This window comes from Periplaneta americana, chromosome 5, assembly GCF_040183065.1.
Source record: "Periplaneta americana isolate PAMFEO1 chromosome 5, P.americana_PAMFEO1_priV1, whole genome shotgun sequence".
Lineage (NCBI taxonomy): Eukaryota > Metazoa > Arthropoda > Insecta > Blattodea > Blattidae > Periplaneta > Periplaneta americana.
The window spans coordinates 20,842,737-20,868,481 of record NC_091121.1 but is presented as its reverse complement, the minus strand read 5'-3'; the positions used below and the strand labels follow the sequence as shown (position 1 = coordinate 20,868,481).

General features: G+C 35.5%; 1 protein-coding gene across 1 annotated transcript in view; it reads left to right on the top strand.

The window, feature by feature from the left end:
• The window catches only part of LOC138700577 (protein sidekick-1-like), a 309,648-nt gene that overhangs the window by 232,636 nt on the left and 51,267 nt on the right, over nucleotides 1-25,745 (top strand). The window contains exon 5 of the mRNA XM_069827159.1: nucleotides 21,870-22,166. Coding sequence (XP_069683260.1) covers nucleotides 21,870-22,166 — 297 coding nt within the window. The remainder of the gene's footprint in view (nucleotides 1-21,869; nucleotides 22,167-25,745) is intronic.

Genomic DNA, 25,745 nt, shown 5'->3' with positions numbered 1-25,745 from the left:
CTTATTCCGTCGGATCCCGCACAATTAGTCACTCAAATGAGTGCACCTCGGCACATATGAAGACCTCCCTCAAAGAATGTTGTATATCATATGCAAAAGCCGTTGATATACAACGTTATTTGAGGGAGGTCTTCATATGTGAACATCGTCCTACGTGCATAGACGTCTATGACGTAGTGCAGAGGGAGGCCACTAGAGGGAACCCAAGAGGTGGAACTTAAACTGAGAGGATTTGATCCGACATCGTGATAGGAATCCGGCGTGGCTTAGTGGATAAAGCATTAGCACGTAGAGCTGAAGACCCGGGTTCAAATCCCGGTGCCGGAGAGAATTTTTCTCCGTTCCACTCCTCTTTCATCATATGATGACGCAGAATATCTGCATAGAAACATCATACATTAATATAATATATGATATGCGTAAAATCACTTCGTGATTTAAGACGGCGCTTATTCCGTCAGATCCCGGCCAATTAGTCACTCAAATGAGTGCACCTCCGCACATATGTGGACATCGTCCTACGTTCATAGATATCTATGACGTAGTGCAGAGGGCAGGCCACTAGAGGGAACCCAAGAGGTGGAACTTAAACTGAGACGATTCGATGCGACACCGGGATAGGAATCCGGCGTGGCTTAGTAGATAAAGCATTAACACGTAGAGCTGAAGATCCGGGTTCAAATCCCGGGGCCGGAGAGAATTTTTCTCCGTTCCACTCCTCTTTCATCATATGATGACGCAGAATATCTGCATAGAAACATCATACATTAATATAATATATGATATGCGTAAAATCACTTTGTGATTTAAAGACGACGCTTATTCCGTTGGATCCCGGCCAATCAGTCACCCATACGAGTGCACCTCAGCACATATGTGGACATCGTCCTGCGTTCATAGATATCTATGACGTAGTGCAGAGGGCAGGCCACTAGAGGGAACCCAAGAGGTGGAACTTAATCTGAGAGGATTCGATCCGACATCGGGATAGGAATCCGGCGTGGCTTAGTGGATAAAGCATTAGCACGTAGAGCTGAAGACACGGGTTCAAATCCCGGGGCCATAGAGAATTTTTCTCCGTTCCACTCCTCTTTCATCGTGACTGAATCAGTTTATTGTGAATAATGAAAAAAATAGTTGTCGTAGGGGAAAAAGAAGTAGATTGATCTGGACAACCTTAATCTGACTCATTTCTCTTCTCTGTGCACCACAAAATCAATCTGGACTCTTAGGGACTTCAATCCCAAATCTCGAGAGTGGAAAGAGGAAGAAAGTCAAGAATCTCAACAAAAGAGAAGAAACGTCGGTGCCGATTGAGACTCCACTGAAAGTCATGAAATTTTTTTCCAATTTTTTTTTTTTTTTTTTTTAGCTATTTCACTTTTTCAGAATTTATATTTTCATACCCCAAATGCATTCAGCTCAATTCTGATTACAAATACTCGTATGTTTACACTTTTTAAATTAAGGCTGGAAGGGGGCGTGGAATTTAAAGCGCTGTCAAAATTGTTTTTTCTGTGTTCATTTTTGTTGATTCAACACCAACTTTCTTATGCCAAATATTAATCAATCTGGATGAAAATTTTACTGCAAGTATTTATGAGGTAGCTGCATGTTTCTTTGCATTTATTTTGTGAGAAATGCTGCTAGTTTATTTTATTAATATTTTTCTTAATGCTGCTAGTTTATTTTATTAATGTTAATATAAAATAAACTAGCAGCATTTCTCACAAAATAAATGCATAGAAACATGCAGCTACCTCATAAATACTTGCAGTAAAAATTTCATCCGGATTGATTAATATTTGGCATGAGAAAGCTGGTGTTGAATCAACAAAAATTAGATTTGAAAATAAAATGAATATTTATGTAAATTAATATTCTCCTCCGCTACATTCATCTAGTAACTTCAGGGAGCCAACAAAAAGTTACCAGATTTCTAATCAGAAATGTTAAAAAAGAATTCTTCGATGAAAAACAATTTTCACAGCTCTTTAAATTCCACGCCCCCTTCCAGCCTTAATTTAAAAAGTGTAAACATATGAGTATTTGTAACCAGAAATGAGCTGAATCCATTTGGGGTATGAAAATATAAATTCTGAATAAGTGAAATAGCTAAAAAAATTTGGAAAAATTTTCATGATTTTCAGTGGAGTCTTCCCTTAAATCTGCATGTACTGACTTACACGGTTCTACTTGCGAATTCTACAAATTAGGATGGAAAGTGCGAAATTATTATTAACAGCTGGGAATGCGAGCCGATGTGAAGTCGTATACAGCAGCAGTTGACTGTTAAACACAGCTGAAGAGCCGCTAGCTTGGAAACTTCTGGATTTCGCGCGCGCGCGCGTGTGTGTATGTGTGTGTGTGAGCGCGCTTGCTTTATTAATATTCCTGGCAATATGCTATCACGTCTCCTTACAAGATGTGGGTTATGCTACATATTTGTAACAAAGTGCTGTTCTTGGAACTTACTTCGCCACCGGATTTAACGTAACTGATCGCCCCTTTCTCCCCCCACAACCACCCTAACAGCTCCGTAGCGCAAGAGAGAGAACAAGCTCAAGAACGGCGAATCAGGAAGTGGTGTTGGGGTTAGTTTGTCCTTCTCCGTGATGAAGTCAGTACCAGTCTTTATGGAAATGAGAACAGTGTCTGGAAAAGACTATTTTTGATATAAATGAAACAAAAAGAATCATAGAAGGATGGAAGAATAGAGAGAGCGAAAGGAAACTGTTAAAAAAAAAAAAAAAGAGTTCTTGCAGATCCTAGGAGCTATAAGCTTGCCAAGTCCGCAATCGTTGGTTTCATTTTAATATCAACTATTTTCTTTCTGATTTCCTTTCGCTTTATTTTTGTCTGTGGGTTTAATCTGACGCGAATCAAGAACGCCTTCAAACTGCTCTGTTTGAATTCTAACACAATTTGTGTCCTCTAAAGGTAAGCGTTCACTACATCGTAACGCACTGCTTTGATGGCAAATCCAATCTACAGTGTCAATGATTTTAGCAGTATTACGTTTTAGATACTATTTGTTTTAACCTTATGTAATTGACAAATCTGTACAAATCTGTACATTTTAACCTGATTTTATATTATTTCTTTTAAAACTTTTAACCTCTTTTTATGATTATCTGGTGATTGTATATTTATTTTTTTTATTCTTACATTTATTCATATTGTAGTAGCCATGTATTATATATACTGTATCTACTCTGACGTTGTCTATGGCTGTAAATCGCTGGATGACATTAAATTCATCTATCTATCTATCTATCTATCTATCTATCTATCTATCTATCTATCTATCTATCTATCTATCTATCTATCTATCTATCTATCTATCTATCTATCTATCTATCTATCTATCTATCTATCTATCTATCTATCTATCTATCTATCTATCTATCTATCTATCTATCTATCTATCTATCTATCTATCTATCTATCTATCTATCTATCTATCTATCTATCTATCTATCTATCTATCTATCTATCTACCGATCTATCTACCGATCTATCTATCTACCTAGCTATCTATCTACCTATCTATCTATCTATCTATCTATCTATCTATCTATCTATCTATCTATCTATCTATCTATCTATCTATCTATCTATCTATCTATCTATCTATCTATCTATCTATCTATCTATCTATCTATCTATCTATCTATCTATCTACCTAGCTATCTATCTACCTAGCTATCTATCTACCTATCTATCTATCTATCTATCTATCTATCTATCTATCTATCTATCTATCTATCTATCTATCTGTCTATCTATCTATCTATCTATCTATCTATCTATCTATCTATCTATCTATCTATCGATCCCTCTATCCATCGATCCATCGATCCATCCATCCATCCATCCATCGGACGATTCGCACGGATCGGAAAAAGACAATCTTCGCTGTAATTGTTATGTAACCGCGTTCACTACATCGTATCGTACGCACCGGCTCTCGGCAAATCCGTCCACGTTTCTCGGATGAGCAACTTTTCCGATGCGTGCGATCATGGCCTTCTTTAATAAATCAATTTTAATTGGTCAACTTACTATTACGGTGTGTCATGTTCAGTGTCACGCCAAAATGGCAGACGGAAAACTTATTTCGCTTGTAGAAAATTGCGAAGAATTATATAATTTGAGACGTTCCCATTACAGTAATCAAGTCGTTTCTTACAAATATATCATGTAACCAATATTTCTTTCGTTTCTTCCTCTTCAATTAAGACGCATGAAACAATTACAAATTCTTATTCGCTAACAGTCATAATTAATAGACCTAAACTCAACTCCTCTGTTTTCAGCAATGTCAATAACGTACGACGTCATGTTTTAAACAGCTGACAGGGGAATCCGATGAGGTGAAGCCGTTACAGTGAACGCACTGCACTTAAAATATCCGTTGCGTGCGATTCGTACGAGGAGTGCGATACGATGTAGTGAACGCTTACCTTAAGGTAGCTCACTGCTAAAGCTCAGGCGTATCAAGAACATGGGATCTACTCCTAGCGAGGACTAGAGTGTGTGTAGTGTCGCCATACGCCATTTCCGGTACCTTGGATCTTAGCGTCCCGCAAATAATTATCGGGAAGCATAAATGTCCCGGTTTTCAGCTAACAAGAAGGAAAAGACAGAATTTAGTGCTACCTTTCTTTTCTCACAATTTTACAGCATGCAGTTTATGAGTACGGCAGCTCAAAAGGGTTAAAAATAAGGAACTTGAATACATAAAACATTAGACTTAAGTTCACAATCTAACTACATTTATAAATGAATTAAACATATTGTTTCATTATTACGTCAGGGACAAAGCGTTTTGTTGAAGTCCGTAAAAAAATTATCTTCGATATGTCCTTTCTTTCCATCAGCCTCTGCTTCTGAGTTCAATATTTTTAGTTCGTAGTATGTAACATTATTACCTTTCACTAAATTATTTTTTTGTAAAGTCTTGTTATTATGAGTATATTACCAAATTACTTCAATCATAAAATGGTCCCAGAGGCAAATATTTACTTCAAGAAATCAATGATTGAAGGAAGTATATTCCCTTGAGCGGATCAAAAGTAATGAAAACGAAGCAGGGACATCTCAGTGTTGTGAGTTTTCATTTATTTATTTATCTATTTATTTATTTACCTACTTACTCGCTTATTTACTTATTTATACATTTATTTATTTTTGCTAATTAATTTATTTATTTACTTTATTGAGTGATTTATTTATTTGTTTATATATTTATTTATTTATTTATTTATCTACCTATTTATTTATTTATCTATTAAGTGAGATGTCATATATTTTTTAATTATGCTTCTTGGTGTGCAATCCAGAAAAAGATAGTTCGTACTATGTCGGTGCACATTAAATTGTTTCTTTTGTGTGCGTCTTTCGAATACAAGTTCAATAAAATAACATGAATAATATCACTTGCAGTCACCGGCGTTGCTCAGAAGGTAGCACGTTTGCCTGCTGATCCTCAGCTGCGCTCGGGCGTGGGTTCGATTGCCGCTTGGACTGATTAACTGGTTGGTTTTTTTTTTCTAAGGTTTTCTCCGATCTTAAGGCGAATTGTAGCTAATCTATGACGAATGCTCGGCCTCATCTCGCTAAATAACGTCTTATGACCAATTCTATCAATGCTAAATAAATTTTGAAAACTCTGACCACTAGTTTCCTCCGTCGCTTTCTTTTCGGAGAACGCCCGAAGTCAAATACCTCAGTCTTAGGTTTATTGTGCAACCTCCTTACGAGTGTATTAGGAAAATTATTGAAGTTCTTAGGACCGCATTTTCTGTAAGCATGTGATTCACTGCTTGGTGCCATCTTATCGATTCGGCTGTGGAATCCAGCTCTGACAGAATCGGACAGAATCGTCGGATCCCGGCCAACTAGTCACTCATCACGAGTGCACCTCAGCACATGTGTGGACTTCGGTCCTAGGTTCATATATATCTATGACGTAGTGCAGAGGGCGGCCACTAGAGGGAACCCAAGAATTGGAACTTAAAGCTGAGACGATTCTGTCCGACGCCGGGGTGGAATCCGGTGTGGCTTAGTGGATAAAGCGTCAGCACGTAGAGCTGAAAACCCGCGTTCAAATCCCGGCGCCGGAGAGAATTTTCTCCGTTCCATTACTCTTTCATCGTATGATGACGCAGAATATCTGCATGGAAATATCATATGTACTTCGGTACATTAAAATAATATATATTACTTCTATTTTCTTCCGTCGTTTGGTTCGAGCATTTGTTCGTTGAATATGACAAATTAAATTTGTTTCCGTTTTAACGGAAGTAAACAAAAATTAAAACGTAATTTCTAATTAACAATACTGTAGCGTAAACATAAAGTATAAATATACCTAGTTGATTTTGTAAATGCCAGTAGCGATCTGTATAAACAACCTATGACATTACCTGGGAAGCTGAGTTTGTTATGTAATGACTGTATGTCAGAAGAGTATTTCCGACAGTCTTACTATGTAAAAAAAAATGATGTTCTTGAAACTAGTGTTCAAATTTAAAAAAAATCATTTCGATTCATTAGATGAAATGTCTATCATCAAATCATTGGAAAAGACAGATGGCAATCTAGTCTATTGAATGAAAATAAAGAGTATTAAAAAAACGTATACAGTATGTACAAGTGTCCCAAACCTGTAAGCTTATAGGCTATATTGATTTTCATTTGTTGTTGCGTCCTCCCATCCTCCTTGAAACTTTCGTTTTTCTAGAGGTACATGGTTTCGAGAGAGACATTGGACGATACGCCACTGGCAGTCAGAGACAAATAAGCAAATGGAAAGAGTTTGATTCCAGTGAGTGAGAGGGCGGGGGTTGGGGAAGGCAGGAAGTAAGAGAAATGCACAGCTGTCATTGCGAGCCACAATGTTCTCGTAAATCTAATTTTCGCCACGACTGCCCTATAGTAATAGATAATTTACTAATTCATAGCAACTCGTAAATGGATTTGTAAGGGTTATGCAACTGATTTATTTCATTTTCTTTTCTGACGTGAATACTTAGTAATTGACGCTCTTTTCACAAGTCTATTTCATCACCATCCAAAACATGTATTAGACCAGGTGGTCTGTTACGGTCTCACACCAGTCTGTCTCTTAGCCGGGATATTTTGCTATGTTTTCCAACTAAATTTACGAATGTCTTTACTCTCAGCTAGAAACTATTGCAGTTAAATGATTATAACGTTATAACTAGACCATGGATTTTTAGCCACGAGTAGGATAGTTTGCAAAATTTTATGTAAAAATCCCTAAATGTATGCAACACGAGAAACTCTCGAACGATGATTATTGTCTAAAACTGGATGATTTAAAGAATGTATGTGTCTCAGTCAAACGTACAGCAGAGTTCGTATAGGTCAGTTTCTGTCATAGGTATGCGTTTCCAATTCACTGTGGGCTAAAGCAAGGAAATGCACTATCACCTTTACTTTTTAACTTTGCTCTAGAGTATGCCATGAGGAAAGTCCAGGATAAAAAAGAGGGTTTAGAATTGAATGGGTTACATCAGCTGCTTGTCTATGCGGATGACGTGAATATGTTAGAAGAAAATCCACAAACGGTTAGGGAAAACACAGGAATTTTACTGGAAGCAAGTAAAGAGATAGGTTTGGAAGTAAATCCCGAAAAGACAAAGTATATGATTATGTCTCGTGACCAGAATATTAGCCTATACGAAATGGAAATATAAAAATTGGAAATTTATCTTTTGAAGAGGTGGAGAAATTCAAATATCTGGGAGCAACAGTAACAAATATAAATGATACTCGGGAGGAAATTAAACACAGAATAAATATGGGAAATGCATGTTATTATTCGGTTGAGTAACTTTTATCGTCCAGTCTGCTGTCGAAAATCTGAAAGTTATATTACCGGTTGTTCTTTATGGTTGTGAAACTTGGACTCTCACTTTGAGAGAGGAACAGAGATTAAGGGTGTTTGAGAATCAGGTGCTTAGGAAAATATTTGTGGCTAAGAGGGATGAAGTTACAGGAGAATGGAGAAAGTTACACAACACAGAACTGCACGCATTGTATTCTTTACCTGACATAATTATGAACATTAAATCCAGACGTTTGAGATGGGCAGGGCATGTAGCACGTATGGGCAAATACAGAAATGCATATAGAGTGTTAGTTGGGAGGCCGGAGGGAAAAAGACCTTTAGGTAGGCCGAGACGTAGATAATATTAAAATGGATTTAAGGGAGGAGGGATACGATGATAGACACTGGATTAATCTTGCTCAGGATAGGGGCCAATGGCGGGCTTATGTGAGGGCGGCAATGAACCTCCGGGTTCTTTGAAAGCCACTAAGTAAGTAAGTATGTTCAAGCTTACGCTAAATGAGCCTAAAAATCCGCGGTCCAGTTATAACTGAAGATAGAATAGTGTCACTGATCAGTGTCAGTTGTATCCAATGATAAGTCATTGGACCTTCAAACAAATTTAAGTAAAAGACTCGATATAAGTACCTTAAACTGAGCCAAGCTGAGCTGCGTGGTCTCTCTCCTCGAGACGCTCAGAGCATGGAAGTTGCAGGCAATGTTTAAGTGGCAGCTATCGCATAACTTTCAATTCTCTCACGACAAGCTGTGTCCTCACTCGAACCGAGAAGACGATGCAAACGTGTGGCGACTTTTTCTGGTTTTGAATTTGTGCGGGGCGGTGCACCCCCATAACTCAGGGTGTCCTTCAGTCTGACGAGCGGTGCAGTGCAGTTTAACACCGCAGCGACTGCTTATAGGCGCACTCTGACACGTGGGGATGTTTGTCCCTAATTTATTGCCCACTAACTGGCAACAACAAACACGGCAGACCTCTTGCAGTACAGGGACAACCAAAAGCACAGAGCGGCGACCATGTTGACGGGATGCCGGGAGACGCCCCCGCCGATGTGCCAAAGCTGTTGCTTTGCGGTAGGGAACAAGCAACGCATAGAGTGAGGTAAATAAATGACGAAGAAAGAAAGGATGAAAAGAGAGAAAATACACAAGCGAAAATGTAAATTTAGAGAAAAAAAGAAGCAAAAGAAATAGTAAAGAAATTGAAAATATTAAAAGAAAGAGAGAATGAAGAAGAAAGAAATAACAACACAGAAATGAGTAATACATACACTAAATAGATTGGAAGGAAAGGAAAGAAGGGAATAACAGAAAAAAGAGTGCAGAAATCTAAGCCATTGTAAAACAGAGAAAGAAAAAGGAAGGAATAATAGAAGTAAATGAAGAAATAAAATACTAAGAAAATGAAATTATTGTAAAAGAGAGAGAAAAGAAGAAACAACAAAAATAATTAAATAATAAATTAATAGAGTAGCAAGAGGAATGTGATAGAAATAGAGATATAACAGAATAAATGAAGAAAATGTAAAGAAGGTGAAGAGATTGGAAGATAGAGAGAAAAAAGTAATAATATAAATAAACACTACAGACATTTAAAATATTATCTTGAAATAAATTGCAAATAAATAAAATAATACAAAGAAAATTATGTTATCAGAAGAAAGAGAAAGAAAAAAAGTAATAAAAATAAATACACATAAAGTAATGGAGTTTTGGAAGAGAAAGAAAGACAGAAAAAATGGCAGATTTGAGCAAATCTCTAAGATTGCGTCTATACTTGAATTGGGGTAGGCCTAACAATATTAGGATAAATAAATGCTAGGGCCTATATGCTGTAAGATCTATGTATGTCTAATGAGCGGAATGAGTAACAGTCCTGATCACATATATAACAGATTGGCCATCCCCATATTAAAAACGATAAAATTTGGAAGAGAAAAACTATCAGGATCGCCACAGTCGACTGGTAACCACCGCTAGATGGAAGTACAGTTGCTCGGTGCAATTCAAATGAGAGTTATAACGTGACTTCTTATGCAATCGCTAGATGGCAGCATAGTGAAATTGATAAAAATGGTTGCCTTCAAAGCCCATAAGGCTGATCAATCTGTTATATGTTATCTGGAGTAACAGTCAATTATTATTATTATTATTATTATTATTATTATTATTATACTTATTTATTTATTTATTTATTTATTTATTTATTTATTTATTTATTTATATTAATGTGCTGGTCAACAGCCATAGGCCAATAATAGCCCAGCACAAGTGATAAAATAATAATACAGAATATATAGAATTTTAATTCTATTAATTAAAATTTGAATGAAATTAAAAATTTACAATATTAATAATACAATATTTAAAATAAGTAAATTAAAATTGTAATGTTAATTAATTGATGCATAAAATAAAAATAAAACCATCTTCAACGAATAATTTTTCTCTAATCTATGGTATATTATACTATGAAAATACAAGAGATAATACAATGAAAATTAAGTATAATTTTTAAATGAATACATAAATGATAAGTCTTTGCCAAGAGCAAACTAAGTCCATACATTGAAAGGTTCGAATTCGCAGCCAAGCATGTTGGCATTTTTAATGCATCTGGAGAATAGTGAAAGAAATTTTGAATTTCTGTTTTTCTCTTAAACTATATGCGGAATTTATTATTATTATTATTATTATTATTATTATTATTATTATTATTATTATTATTATCGTGCATTAAAGTAGAATCTATTAAGGGGACAAGTGTGAGCTGAAAGCTTGTTAGCTACTAGTTTCACTCCGTTTTTCACCGTTTCGTTGAAGGAACTTAAGAAAATTTTGATGGAGTAAACCCCAAAATGGACGTAACCTAACAGCTACCACATTAAAGAATGAAAGATCAAACAAAAATGAACTTGATACTTATGCCAATATTTAGTAAGTGATTTTAAATAGGATAGAGTTAAAATTTAAGAACGATATTTTGAAAGAATAATGATTAATAGAATATACTATATGGAAAATAGTAAGAGTGAGTGAGTGAGTGAGTGAATTGAGTTAATTTGAGATTGTGAGTGTGTGGGAGTGATATGTGAGTGAGTGAATGATTGGGTATGTGAGTGAGTGAGTAAATGAGTTAGTGAGTGATACAGAGACTAGAGTAATCATGCTTAAAATGAGCCTTTGCAGCAAAGAGATTCCTATAGATGTTCCATTGTCTGTTTAGAATTGTTAGGACAAAGCATCAGTACCAATCTGCATGCATTTCATCACGAATTGGCCTATGAATAAAATTTAAACGTCGAAATATAAGTGTAATACAAAAAAAGTGGGTTCAGAATTGACGAAAATTATTACAGTACTAAGACAGGAGAAAAACGCTCTGATATAATTATTCAGATTATCTTTACTCCTTCATTACTCCATGCTTCTCTGAAATGGAAATTGTTTTCAGCAGAATACAGGACTATGCATAAAGCATTACACATTTATGTACACCTCTAATGCTACAATGCGCTGTTGCATGTTTAAAGCAAGTTGATGCATAGTTGAAATAACTAGGTTCGCGTAATGGAGTTGATGCGGCTGATGGTTCATTATGCAGATAATGGACTAATATCTTTTTGAGTTACATATGCAAAGTAGGTTAAATATGGTTTCCACACTTTGAATGAACTTTCATATTAGCGCAGAGCTTTCATTGATGTTTACCACATTCGACGCGAATAGTTCTAGCCTTGTGGTTCTCAAACAGTTTTCATGTTAACGCACACTGAATTTTTGTGGCTGCATTTTAAAAAGTGTTGTAATAAACAATGAGGAATGTGAACATTGTGTTGATTAAACTTTGTAGAAAACGTTTCTGAAACATTCCTTAAACTGCAGAGAAGTTTTTTTTAGATCTATTCCATGCATTAACAGTAAAAAATAAAGTAAAAATGCAAATAGAATAACACAGGAATCGTTAAGTGAAAGTTAAAAATAAGCCTATAATCTATTTTTGTATTTAAATATATTTATTAAGGCATGAAAAATAGTATTTCACTTTATGTTTATGGTGGTACTTTAGTCAATTTATAGAAATCTGTCCCTTAATCGATAATTCCCTTCGTTCCTTACCAAGTCTATTATCGGTCTTATTAATAAACTGTGTATAGTTTTTATACGAAACTTATGCAGATTTGGGACAGAAGACATTACTAATAAACCATGTATAAGCGATACAGGTATAAACAGCATGTAACTATACATGGAAATACTTTGCAGTAGTTACATACACGAAAGCCCTTGTTTAAGCGTTGTATATAGAGAAAAAATGGTCGCCCTTCTAACAGCTGTTGGTATCGACTGTCATTTTATGATGATGGTTGCCGTGTAATCGTGGAAGAACAAATCAGAGAGCACAGAATAACTAGAATTATTATACTGCTGTAGCTGTACCCTTTGACGAAAATATAGCGTGGTAATCGATCATGCCCAATTGTACTATCGATACTTAGCGCTGCACACTAGAACGCACTATCGATTGCAATAGAGAACCTCAGATTTTCTATTATCTTTAGTAATGAAGTAATAACGAAACTATGACGTAGCTCTATAACAGTTGTACTGTTATACACGACGTATGTAGTGATTATTAGTAAGAAATTTACACACGACTTATAAACGAGCAATTCATTGTGTAAGTATAAGACAGTTAAACGTTCGTATAAGAGCTTTTATTATTAGTAAGACTGTGTAATATATCGCCGTTAAAATGGAAATCTTTTTAGGGTTAATAATTTTCTTTTATTTGTTTTTAAAAAATTATAATCACAGAAAAATAATGTTTGAATACTTAATACTTACAGTATTGCTAATTACAAATAAATTTTCGCAGAGAGCACCACGCGAACACCGAAAACAACTGCCACTCTGAGTTCTCAGTCAGTCCTCGTCCGTACGTGAACAGAGAACATTGAGATACTTAAACATATCATTCATTTGTGTTCGGTGAAGCGATCATAATGCCGAAGACAGATGTTAAAAAAACATAGGGTGTATTCTTTAATAAAAGAATATGGTGTCCACATTTTTAGTAGTGATACTGCTGAAACAATTAAGTGTCGGTTATTTGTATGCATTAAAAAAGATAACAAAATAATCGATAGAACATCAATGTAATACACAGAAACACATGAAAAATGTTGCTCTATGTTAGAAGAAAATAAGGGTTCAAGTTCAAATTCCGCCTCAAATATGAAATATGACTTTTGCCAGGATTTGTGTCGAATGATGATAAGTTGCAATATTCCATTCAAAACGCTGGACAGTCCTCACTTTAAGGGGAGATGATGGTATTTTTGATGAAAAATGACTAAATTAAAAAAAAAATTCTTTGAAATACTCTGTGATATGTGTGGATCGCCATTTTTAAACTTCCTGCATTATGGATTTTTAAATCACTCGCCCACTTTTATTATTGTTTCCGGTAAATTAAATGTTCAATTTTTTTTTTCTTTAAAATACCCTTTGATATGTGTGGAATGCATAGAATAACATTTTGTGGGTATTTGTGCCCTTATCGGATGTTGAAACGTCATTTTTAAACTTCCTGCGCTATGGATTTTTAAATCACTCGCCCACTTTTATCGGTTTCCAGTAACTTCATTTTTTTTTTTTTTTTTTTGCTATATTGCCAGACAAAATGGATATAATTTCTGAACTATTAAAGATAGGCCTACATGCAAGAAATTTAGAACACACATTCGTTAGACTATTATGAAACTTTTCTCTGTAACATAATTTTGTTAATTGATTTCATTTTAAAAATACGTCCGTTTGTTTGCAAGAAAGGGAATCAGAAAATTGTTACTAAATTTTAATTCTTTATTTTACAAACGTAGGGACTAATATCAAAATTCTGTTACAGACAGTTTGCAGGACATACTTTTTCAAATACATTGCAAAAACTGTTTGAATCTATCTTTAAAACAGTTTAGATATATCGGTTTTAGTACAATCCTGCATTGGATATATATATATTTTTTTCTTCAAATTTGGGCCCCCAAATAATTCTTTTTTTTTTTTTCAAAATATTTTTATTTAGTTGATTTGCTACAGCTATGAGCTCTCTACATACAAAAAATTAATAATTTACACCAAATAGGAAAAAAGTTTTAAAAAATATCATCATCTCCCCTTAAAGGGTTTATAGAAAAGTACACAAAATATCAGGCACCTTCTGAATCATCGATTCGAAAACAGTTCTTACCTGGACGCGCCTCTAGTATGCCTACTGTGCTAACGTAAACAACAACCCTCTGACGAGACAAACTACTCGCGTTGTAGTTACCTTCACATCCGAATTACTTTTTTTCCGGTGTCTACTTATGGTAATTTGGATTTCTGAACTATGTCTTGGGTTTGTTCTGTGTTGTCTCAGCCTGTGCCTCTGCGTTGCATTGACGGATAACGAAAGAGTTCCGCCTAGTGTGGTTGTTTAGTGTTTAATCAACGAAGACGAGGGCTCCAGATCTTGAAAATGTTTTGTGATACAAATACAACTTCACCATACTGGTGTCCGCGATCTTGCAAGCGTGTGCCCTGTCGACTTAGCTACCGAGACAGAAAGTCTTAAATCTTAATATTATAGATATATTAAGAGAGAATATCATCGAAATGATAGCCGTCCAAATATTGGATTTAAAATATCGGCATCCTTATCAATTCAAATGAACAAAAAAGAAAATGTAAATTAATGTTAAAAAAATACGTAATGAAATTTTAAAAAAGAATATTCTGCGACAAGATGTGGTGGCTATCAAAACGATAAACATTTATTGAAAATAAATAATATACATTGAATATTATAAAGATGAATAGAGATGGTGATTGATAATGTTCAATGAAGATTTTAAAATGGTTGATGCAACTGTCTGAAGAGTCTTATCAGTAGGGCTAGGATTTTGATGAAATTGCATCTTTTTTCTAGTAAGCCAGAAACATTACTGCTTTATGATGAAAGAGTAATGGAACGAAGAAAAATTCTCCCCGGTTCCGGGACTTGAACCCGGGTTTTCAGCTCTACGTGCTGATGCTTTATCCACTAAGCCACACCGGATACAACCCCGGCGCCGAACAGAATCGTCTCTGATTGAGTTCCAACTCTTGGGTTCCCTCTAGTGGCCGCCCTCTGCACTACGTCATAGATGTCTATGAACATAGGACCGAAGTCCACACATGTGCTGAGGTGCACTCGTTATGAGTGACTAGTTGGCCGGGATCCGACGGAATAAGCGCCGTCTTAAATCACTTCGTGATTTACGCATATCTGCATGAAAATATGTACTTCGGTACATTGAAATAATATATTACTGCTTTAGTATTTATATGTTATGCGATAAACTGAATGTTTTAAAAAATATTTGTTAGGGCATTTTTTGCATTTCTTACCTATTACAACTCATAAGAGCATTTTTTTGTTTTATTCGGTAATTTTTGGGGTATTTTCATTTGATTTTGGCCATAAATTCCCATTATTAATGTAAAATAATATTTTTCTTAATTAATACTCATTATTTTGTATATAATTTTAATCGTTTTTATACACAAATATTGTCATTTTAACGTAGTACACCGTCATGTAATGGATCAGTCCAACCACCCTTTCAATATAGACTCCTCTATACCCGCTAGTTCCGGATAAGAGTGGCCTTGTGGTAGAATACATGGAACTACACCAGGTGAAATAATTAATTGAAATGTACTACTTAGAAAAATTATGTAAAATTAAATAAACTTGAATGTTGGTACTAGAATTTAATTTAATTACTATTCTAGATATTAATATTCCTACTAAGCCAATTATTTAAGATCAATTTTTAGGGCATTTTAAGGGCATTTTTGAAAGATTTTTAGTTCATAAATGCATTGTTTTAGGACATTTTTCATGATTTATAGGTCATCAAAATCCTAGCCCTACTCATCAGGAACCTTTAATTTTCTGAGGATCTCCAATGTAAATTTGGGAATTGTTCCTCGCGCACCAAACATAAGTCCAATGACATTCCAATCTTGAATATTATATTTATGACTGAGATCATCACAGCATGGAAGGAAAATAGCGCGTTTCTCTTCATGTACCTGCTTTGGTTGATCTTCATTAATTTCGAACCTTACAGTGGGGTCAAGAATCAGACCAGTTTTTTTTTTATCTCGGTCAATTATTATGATGTCAGCAAGCCGTGCAGATCCTTCCGTAGAAAGACATTGAACTTCCTCATATACTTCGTATTCACCATGTTCCCTTAATCTGTTAGCAATTATTGAGCGGACTGTGGTATGTCTGTCAATTCGCAGTAATTCGCCCTGAGGTAGAAACCTAGCACGTGAGGTAACGTTTCATGCTCATTGCAGCTCCTGCAATGGGTATTACCGGGGAGAGATCTAACTACGATAACATTGGTGCTCTTTTAATGGCCTCGGTCCATTGGCCACAAGATAGGCCTTTCTTGTTGCTAATCCAGGTGTTACCTTTTTTCCAGTGAGAGTAGAATGTAATTCCTTTACCTTTCCCAGGTAATGCGTTCCACTCATTATAAGAAGTGACACGAAGTTGTTTACGGATATTACGTGGATTAATGGTTCCAGTATCGTTGACATTAATTGATAAGTGGCGAAGGCTGTCAGTAATTTCGGCTTGAAGGTTCATAGTTTGATTAATATAAGGGTCGCCTACAGAATTTATCTGTAATATTGACACTTAATATTTTAGGAGAAAAAAGACATCACAATAAAAAAATAGACACCAAACACACATTCAAAGCATACAGAAAACCCACAACAACAACGCATCCAACTACCCCACACAACACAAACAAGCTGCATTCCGAAGAATGGTACACAGACTACTCAACATACAAATGAACCAACAGGATTACAACGAAGAACTAAACACAATCAAATACATAGCACAAGAAAACGGATACAACTCTAACATAATAGACAACATAATACTTAAGACAAAACAAAACCACAAAAAAACAGAAGAATACAACACAAACACAAGAACACAAAAAAATACATCACACTAACATACGAAAACAAAAACACACATAAAATTGCAACCTCATTCAAGAAATTAAACTACAACATCGCATACAGAACAAATAACACTCTACAAAAACATCTGAACACACAAACAACACAAACAAACAAATACAACTACACAGGCGTATACAAACTCAAATGTAACATCTGCAACAACTTCTACGTAGGACAGACAGGCAGATCATTTCAAACACGTTACAAAGAAAACATCACATCCATTACAAAATTACAAAATACCTCCACATATGCAGAACACATCACCAATGCCTACAGAGACATCAACACAGACATGTAAAATACTGCACATCCAACCAAAAAGCCAGAACTCAGCACACTAGAACAATATGAAATATACAGACAGACGAAAACACACCCCAACGATATTCTCAACACACAACTCAATTTCAAAACACATACACTCTTTGACTCTACACAACGAACGCACCCACACAGGAAGCAAGAGGCGCCAAGACCAACAACGACCAGTTCTGAAGATGACAGAAAATAGGTCGAAACATGTTAACAAGGTACGTTAAAAATTTAACACAAGAAAGTTCTTATCATACACATTCCGAAGTGATACAGTGTTAAAGATTGTGTAATCAAGATGTAAATTTTAAATATTAAACCTTAATGTTCGATTTTCATTAATAAATTTAATAATAACTTTAATTTTCTTTAGCCGGATTTATAAACTAATTTTAAGCGTTTTGCAGAGATGCAACAACCGAGGCAATAAATTCCAGTAATAAGGACGAAAGCTGTTGCAGTGCGTTGATTATTCCTTTAACTACGAGTTAATAGTTAAGCAGGTGTGTTGTAGCCGCGAGACGGATGACCGCAAGTCTGTGTTTTCATTACGTCTGGTGTAACATATCGTCGCATCATGCATTAAACATACCACATGAGCAGTTTGCTCTTACCTTGCGCCAGGTATATAGGCTACACGCACGCCCCCCACCTGTACACTCCGCAGGGAAATTTCCGACCCGGATGCTCCTCTCTATTCGATTGTGCTGGAAAGAAATCGAAATTTGATTTGTGCACTTCACTGCAACCGTGTTTCCATGTACTGTACAAACCCCCCCTGACCACAGTTTACCAAGGGGAAGTGAGGTTTTCGGTTTTGTTTAATATACAAGGAATTAGAATTGCAAAATTTCCACTTACACTGATTTTTCCGCATCCCTTTTTATATTAAAATGTTTCAGCGCTTTGTATAATTTCGGATATTCTCTCCTACGGAACTGCAACATTTAAATTCCTACAGGGTCAATGTTTTGCTCTACCTAATTTTTCTATCAAAGCACATAAAAATTTGAAAAAATTAAGTAATGTGTAGCTGTAACGTACTTGAAGGATATGGAGTTACATTTATTTTTATGTGTAATATTGAATAAAATTAAAACAAAACCAGTGTATCATAATAGTTTTTTTTTTCTGTTTGGGCTACATAAATTCTTACTTAACAGATTAATTGCTGATTAATATTTGTTACTTATAATGAAACTAACATCTGTCCATTCTTATTATTATCATTAATTTCTCTGAATAGATTTACAAAACCTCTAATGGCAATTACATTAATATTTTCATTATAAAATATATTTTAGATTTATATATATAATTTTTTTTCTCCCTTTAACATAGTCCTAGTAAGCTTATATTAAATTAATTTTTATCATTTTGCTAGCTATCTCAAATATTAAATTAATTATAATTGATTGAATTAAATTAGCTCATAAATTAAGTTACTACTTTACCTTATAGGTTTATCTAAATTTAAATAAATACATATGTAGTCGACTAGTCGTTAAAATTGAAGAATATTGCTGGAGAACCTTTTAAGTGTAGTGTAAATATTTGTAATTTAAATATGTATTGTATTGATTAAGGCTGGTTGAGTGGAAGAGAAGGCCTTATGGCCTTAACTCTGCCAGCTAAAATAAAACATTATTATTATTATTATTATTATTATTATTATTATTATTATTATTATTATTATTATTATTACTATTATTATTATTATTATTATTATTATTATTATTATGTCTAAATATTTTTGTAAGTAAATATATTGAGAAAATTATTATACATTTGTACTACTTACTTAATATGTTACTTAATTTAAATTGCATTGAAATAATTTAAATGCGATTTTTTGGTCCACAGGCCACTCATTTGGTGCAATGACAATTCCCTTAACATGTTTCTTAATTATTATTACATGCAACCATAGTTTAATGAAGATTGACATCACTTAGATTTATTGTATATACTTTATACTACTTGCTATATGTTTCCATTGAATTATGGTAATAACTTAATTTTAACTCTTGTTTTCTACGTCTTCAGTAAATGGCGCTTGGCCCACCATGGTTCTGAACCCTTCAAATAACTTAAATAGTGATACAGCATATATAGTGATATGTAATTATATTTCTTTCTTTCGAAAATTAATGTAAGAATTCACGATCTCCTACGTACCATTGCCATGGAATGAATAACTGTGTTTTATCTTCCTACTCAAACATTTTATATTTTGCACATAGGAGTTACTGCAGGAACAACAACGCTATAATATGAGGCGGCGGTGAAAATGTATTGTATTGTTAATTGAAAAGTTTTGTATATCCTTAAATATCAGTCCTATCAAACGTTTGCACAGAATAAAACTTATAGGAAATTATTTTTAAAGAAACTTTTGTTATATAAACTTTTTCATGAAAATTAATAATAAGCGAGATATTTCGATTTATTTAATTCAAGCCCCCTTATAACCCCCCTTTTAAAAAATGTTTTGAATGCCACATAGCCTAAATTCTAAGTTACAACGAGCTTAATTTATATTCCAATTTTCATGTAAATCGGTTCAGCCAGTATCGCGTGAAAAGGTAACAAACATCCAGACAGACAGACAGACATACAAACAAAAATTTCAAAAAAAGCGATTTTCGGTTTCAGGGTGGTTAATTATATATGTTAGGACCAGTTATTTTTGGAAAATCGAAAATTACCAGAACAATTTCGGCTACAGATTTATTATTAGTATAGATTATTAACATGTATTTTAATTTATTTTAGCAGTACAAATCTAGACTTCAAAAAGGCTTATGACTCGGTTAAGAGAGAGGTTTTATATAATATTATTATTGAATTTGGTATTGCCAAGAAACTAGTTCGATTAATTAAAATGTGTCTCAGTGAAACTTACAGCAGAGTCCGTATAGGCTAGTTTCTGTCAGATGCATTTCCAATTCACTTTGGACTAAAGCAAGGAGATGCACTATCACCTTTACTTTTTAACTTTGCTCTAGAGTATGCCATTAGGAAAGTCCAGGATAACAGAGAGGGTTTGGAATTGAACGGGTTACATCAGCTGCTTGTCTGTGCGGATGACGTGAGTATGTTAGGACAAAATCCACAAACGATTAAGGAAAATATCGGAATTTTTCTTGAAGCAAGTAAAGAGATAGGTTTGGAAGTAAATCCCGAAAAGACAAAGTATATGATTATGTCTCGTGACCAGAATATTGTACGAAATGGAAATATAAAAATTGGAAATTAATTCTTTGAAAAGGTGGAAAAATTCAAATACCTGGGAGCAACAGTAACAAATATAAATGATACTCGGGAGGAAATTAATCGCAGAATAAATATGGGAAATGCCTGTTATTATTCGGTTGAGAAGCTTTTATCATCCAGTCTGCTGTTAAAAAATCTGAAAGTTAGAATTTATAAAACAGTTATATTACTGGTTGTTCTTTATGGTTGTAAAACTTGGAGTCTCACTTTGAGAGAGGAACATAGTTTAAGGGTGTTTGAGAATAAGGTGCTTAGGAAAATATTTGTGGCTAAGAGGGATGAAGTTACAGGAGAATGGAGAAAGTTACACAACACAGAACTGCACGCATTATATTCTTCACCTGACATAATTAGGAACATTAAATCCAGACGTTTGAGATGGGCAGGGCATGTAGCACGTATGGGAGAATCCAGAAATGCATATAGAGTGTTAGTTGGGAGGCCGGAAGGAAAAATATCTTTGGGGAGGCCGAGACGTAGATGGGAAGATAATATTAAAATGGATTTGAGGGAGGTGGGATATGATGATAGAGATTGGATTAATCTTGCTCAGGATAGGGACCAATGGCGGGCTTCTGTGAGGGCGGCAATGAACTTCCGGATTCCTTAAAAGGCAGTAAGTAAGTAACATAAACTATTCGCTCTGAAAATCTGCAGGATTATTTCACGTCAACCCTGTAAGTGCACTTGCAATCCCTACTAAGAAACCAATCATTTCTGGACCCATGTTCATACCATTTTTTCTTCTATACATATGAGAAATCCATATCCGAAGTTTTGCACACAATTTTCGTTACTCTCTGTATAATAAGTGGGGCAACACACAAGTCGGAATTACATACGCTTAACCAAAGGTCCCAGGTTCTATACCTGGCCCCGGAACAATTTTTCCCTCGAAATTATTCAAATCAACTTTACAGGGAGTTATAACTGAAAGCTTGATTTGCATAATATACGTCACTGTTCGTTAACAGAAAACCACAATTTAAGTCACACAGAGTTAATGTAAACTCAATGTTGGTTGCTTGACGGTTGTCAGCCCACTTTGAGATCTGTGGATATAGAGGGAAAAGTTGGATCGGCGTCTGATAGAGTTCCCGGGTAGCTCAGTTGGTAGAGGGTTGGTACGTTTAACCAAAGGTCCCGGGTTCGATACCTGGCCCCGGAACAAATTTTCCCTCGAAATTATTCAAATTATCTTTACAGGGAGTTATAACTGAAAGCTTGATTTGTGTGTTTTGAAAATTCGTAAATTTATTAGTTAAGTAATAACCAGTGGAATATAATATCTTATGTGATATTATGATGTACACAGACGCTCCGGTATGCAGGCCTGGTCAGCAGAAGGTGCACGGGGTGGCTCGCCAGGAGGCGGCCAAGATCCTGTGCGAACTGGACGCGAATCCTCATGAGGGAATCCTTTTCACCTGGAAGTTCAACAACACGGCCGAAGTTATTGACATCCCCGCCTCTCACTTCACGACCGACCGCGGCCGTAGCACGGCTACCTACACGCCCATGACGGAGCTGGACTACGGCACATTGCTCTGCTGGGGCCGTAACGAATTAGGCATGCAGAAAGCGCCATGTGTCTTCCACGTCATCCCCGCAGGTTCGTAAGTGCACACTTCATATCTTGACAAGAGTGGTTTATTAATTAGTGGCGTCCGGAAGTGATTTGAAAGGGGTCTGAGGAACCAAACTAAGCTTGACTTTATCATATTCTCTGGTTTTTATCAGCTTGCTGGAGTATTTTCTATCTCAGACTTTTGAAACACAGAATTTAACAGAAATGAGTTCTGTATGATAATATTGTTTATTTTTATTAATGCTACCAATTAGTGCCGTCCGAAAGTGATTTGAAAGGGATCTGAGGGACCAAACTAAGCTTGACTTTATCACGTTCTCTGATTTTTATCAGCTTGCTGGAATATTTTCTATCTCAGACTTTTGAAACACAGAATTTAACAGAGATGAGTTCTGTATGATGATATTATTAATTTTTATTTTTATTAATCCTATTAATTAGTGTCATCCGAAAGTGATTTGAAGGGGGTCTGAGTAACCAAACTAAGCTTGACTTTATCACGTTCTCTGATTTTTATCAGCTTGCTGGAATATTTTCTATCTCAGACTTTTGAAACACAGAATTTAACAGAAATGAGTTCTGTATGATGATATTATTAATTTTTATTTTTATTAATCCTACTAATTAGTGCCGTCCGAAAGTGATTTGAAAGGGATCTGAGGAACCAAACTAAGCTTGACTGTATCACGTTCTCTGATTTTTATCAGCTTGCTGGAATATATTCTGTCTCAGACTTTTGACACACAGAACTTAACAGAAATGAGTTCTCTATGATATTATTAATTTATATTTTTATTAATCCTACAGAATTCTCTATTCATTCATTTCATTTAGTGTTCTGCCCAAGGCAGGTCTTTCACTACAAACCCAGAATCCTCCAGTCTTTTCTATTTTCTGTCTTTCTCTTTGTTTCCTCGTATGATCCATATATCTTAATGTCGTCTATCGTCTGATATCTTCTTCTGCCCCGAACTCTTCTCCCGTTCACCATTCCTTCCAGTGCATCCTTCAGTAGACAGTTTCTTCTCAGCCAGTGCGCCAACCAATTCCTTTTCCTCTTCCCGATCAGTTTTAGCATCATTCTTTCTTCATCCATTCTTTCCAACACAGCTTCATTTCTTATTATGTCTGTCCACTTCACACGTTCCATTCTTCTCCATATCCACATTTCAAATGCTTCTATTCGCTTCTCTTCACTTCGTCGTAATGTCCATGTTTCTGGCCCATACAATCCCACACTCCATACAAAGCATTTCACTAGTCTCTTCCTTAGTTTTTTTCCAGAGGTTCGCAGAAGATGCTCCTTTTTCTATTAAAAGCTTCCTTGGCCATTGCTATCCTCCTTTTGACTTCCTGGCAGCAGCTCATGTTACTGTTTATAGTACACCCCAAGTATTTGAAGCTGTCCACTTGTTCTACTGCCTCATTTACAATTTCCAAGTTTATCTTCTGTATTTTTCTTCCTATGACTTTGCTCTTCGTCTTATTTGCATTTATCTTCATTCCATACTGTTCACAGCTGTTATTTAGTTCCAGTAGCATATCCTTTAGTATAATTTCCTCTTCTGCTAACAACGCCATATTATCAGAAAATCTTATGCACTTTATTCTTCTTCCTCCTACTCTCACTCCTCCCATGTTCTGAAAACAGTTCTTTACTAAATCCTTCAAGTAGATGTTGAACCAGGGTAGGTGATAAAGGACATCCTTGATGTACTCCTCTCCCAATTTCACTTCCTTCTGACATTTATTTCTTCTCCTACCTTGACTTTCACTCGTTGTTTCATATAAAGATTATTTTAATACTGAACAGTCTTCTCTCTTTCCAATTCACGCCAATTTTCTTTAGGATCTCCAACAGTTTATTTCATTCCACTCTGTCAAAAGCCTTTTCTATGTCCACAAATACTACATGGTTATTATTTATGGAGAAAAATTCGCTCCGGCATTGGGATCAAACGCAGGACCTTCAGGTCTACGCACAGAGTGTTCTACCACTTAGCTACGCCGGGGTCTCATCCACAGTATCGGATCGAATTTCTCTCCTTGGTTTTTCCTTTTTGACCTTCGCCTTGTTTCGACATTTTATGCCATTATATAGGAGCGCACTCACATAGTGAGTGAATTTGGCGGCCGGGAACCAACAGTTACGCATTGTTAGGCAATTATACCGTATCTATATGATGATATTAAGTTTTATTATTTTAATACTACAGAATTCTCTGTTATTATTAGTTATTATTTGTGGAGAAAAATTCGTTCCGATATTGGGATCGAACCCAGGACCTTCATTTCTACGTACTGAGTGCCTTACCACTGAGCTACGCCGGGGCCCCATTCACAGCATCGGATCCAACTTCTCTCCTTGGTTCTTTCTTTTTTTATCTACGCCTTGTTTCGATATATTATGTCATTATGCCAGTTCTTTGTACACAAATTCCACCTAAAATGGAATATTTACTAAAATTAAAATTATTAATTGTTAATTTTATATAAACTCCTAAAAGTCCTAAATTGGATTTTATAAAGTCCTCAATCTCTATTTTTAGCACCTAGAAATCCGTTCCCTAATGATAAGTCTAATTTAATTTATTGGTCTGACCCAATATTTTGGGTTTGCCCTGCGACACAGAATAGCTCACAATAATATTTAAAATGAAAAATTATATAAACAGGTTTCAGAAAAAATTGATTAAGACATAAGAAGAAAAATAGAACCAAGTATAATTTAAATTGAATGTACGCCATAAAGATGCTGACGAAATATCGCTACAGAAAATTGTATAATGTTGGTGACGATGGCATCTTGAAGATCTCTCGTCAGCTTGTATTTTTCTCTCCACTTTACAAAGGCTTTCAGAATGGTGCCTCTCGCTCCGAAGAATAGATCGGACTTAGCAAAGACATGAACCTTACGCGTAAGTCTAAGAAAATGGTTTCATTTTTCACAGCAAAGATATGATCTAATGTCAAATATATTTTAATGATGTATTTTCAGATTATATTCAAAAATTAAAAATGGAATTTAAATATCGTTGTTAATTTGTTAAGAATGCTCAAAATTCACTACGTTATGTAAATACGTGGTACAGTCATTAAGTTCTGACACTGACGCCTGAAGGGTAGGCACCCACAAGAATCTGGATGTCTCAGAAGATACCGCGTGATACGGCGTACACTTAAACAGATCGACATCCTCCCTCAATATAGTCGCCGTTGGCCGCTATGCACGTCTGCCAACGTTGGTGTAGCTGCTGGAAGCACCGCTGAAAGATGTTGGCAGGAATATGCCGTACGGCTTCTCTTGTGGCAGTCATGACCTTTTCGGCCGCATAAAAATTACGCCCTCCTAGGATTGATTTCATGAGGGGAAAGAGAAAAAAATCGCATGGTGCGAGATCAGGTGAGTACGGAGGGTGTGGCAAAACAGCGACCTGTTGCCTTGCAAGTTCCTCTTGGACAAGGATGGAGCGATATGCAGGGGCGTTGTTAGCAACAGCCAATTCTTCCTATGCCAAAGCTCAGGACGCTTACGACGAATTGAATTGCGTAAACGGCCAAGAATCTCTTTGTAGAGGATCTTGTCTACAGTTGCACCTTGTG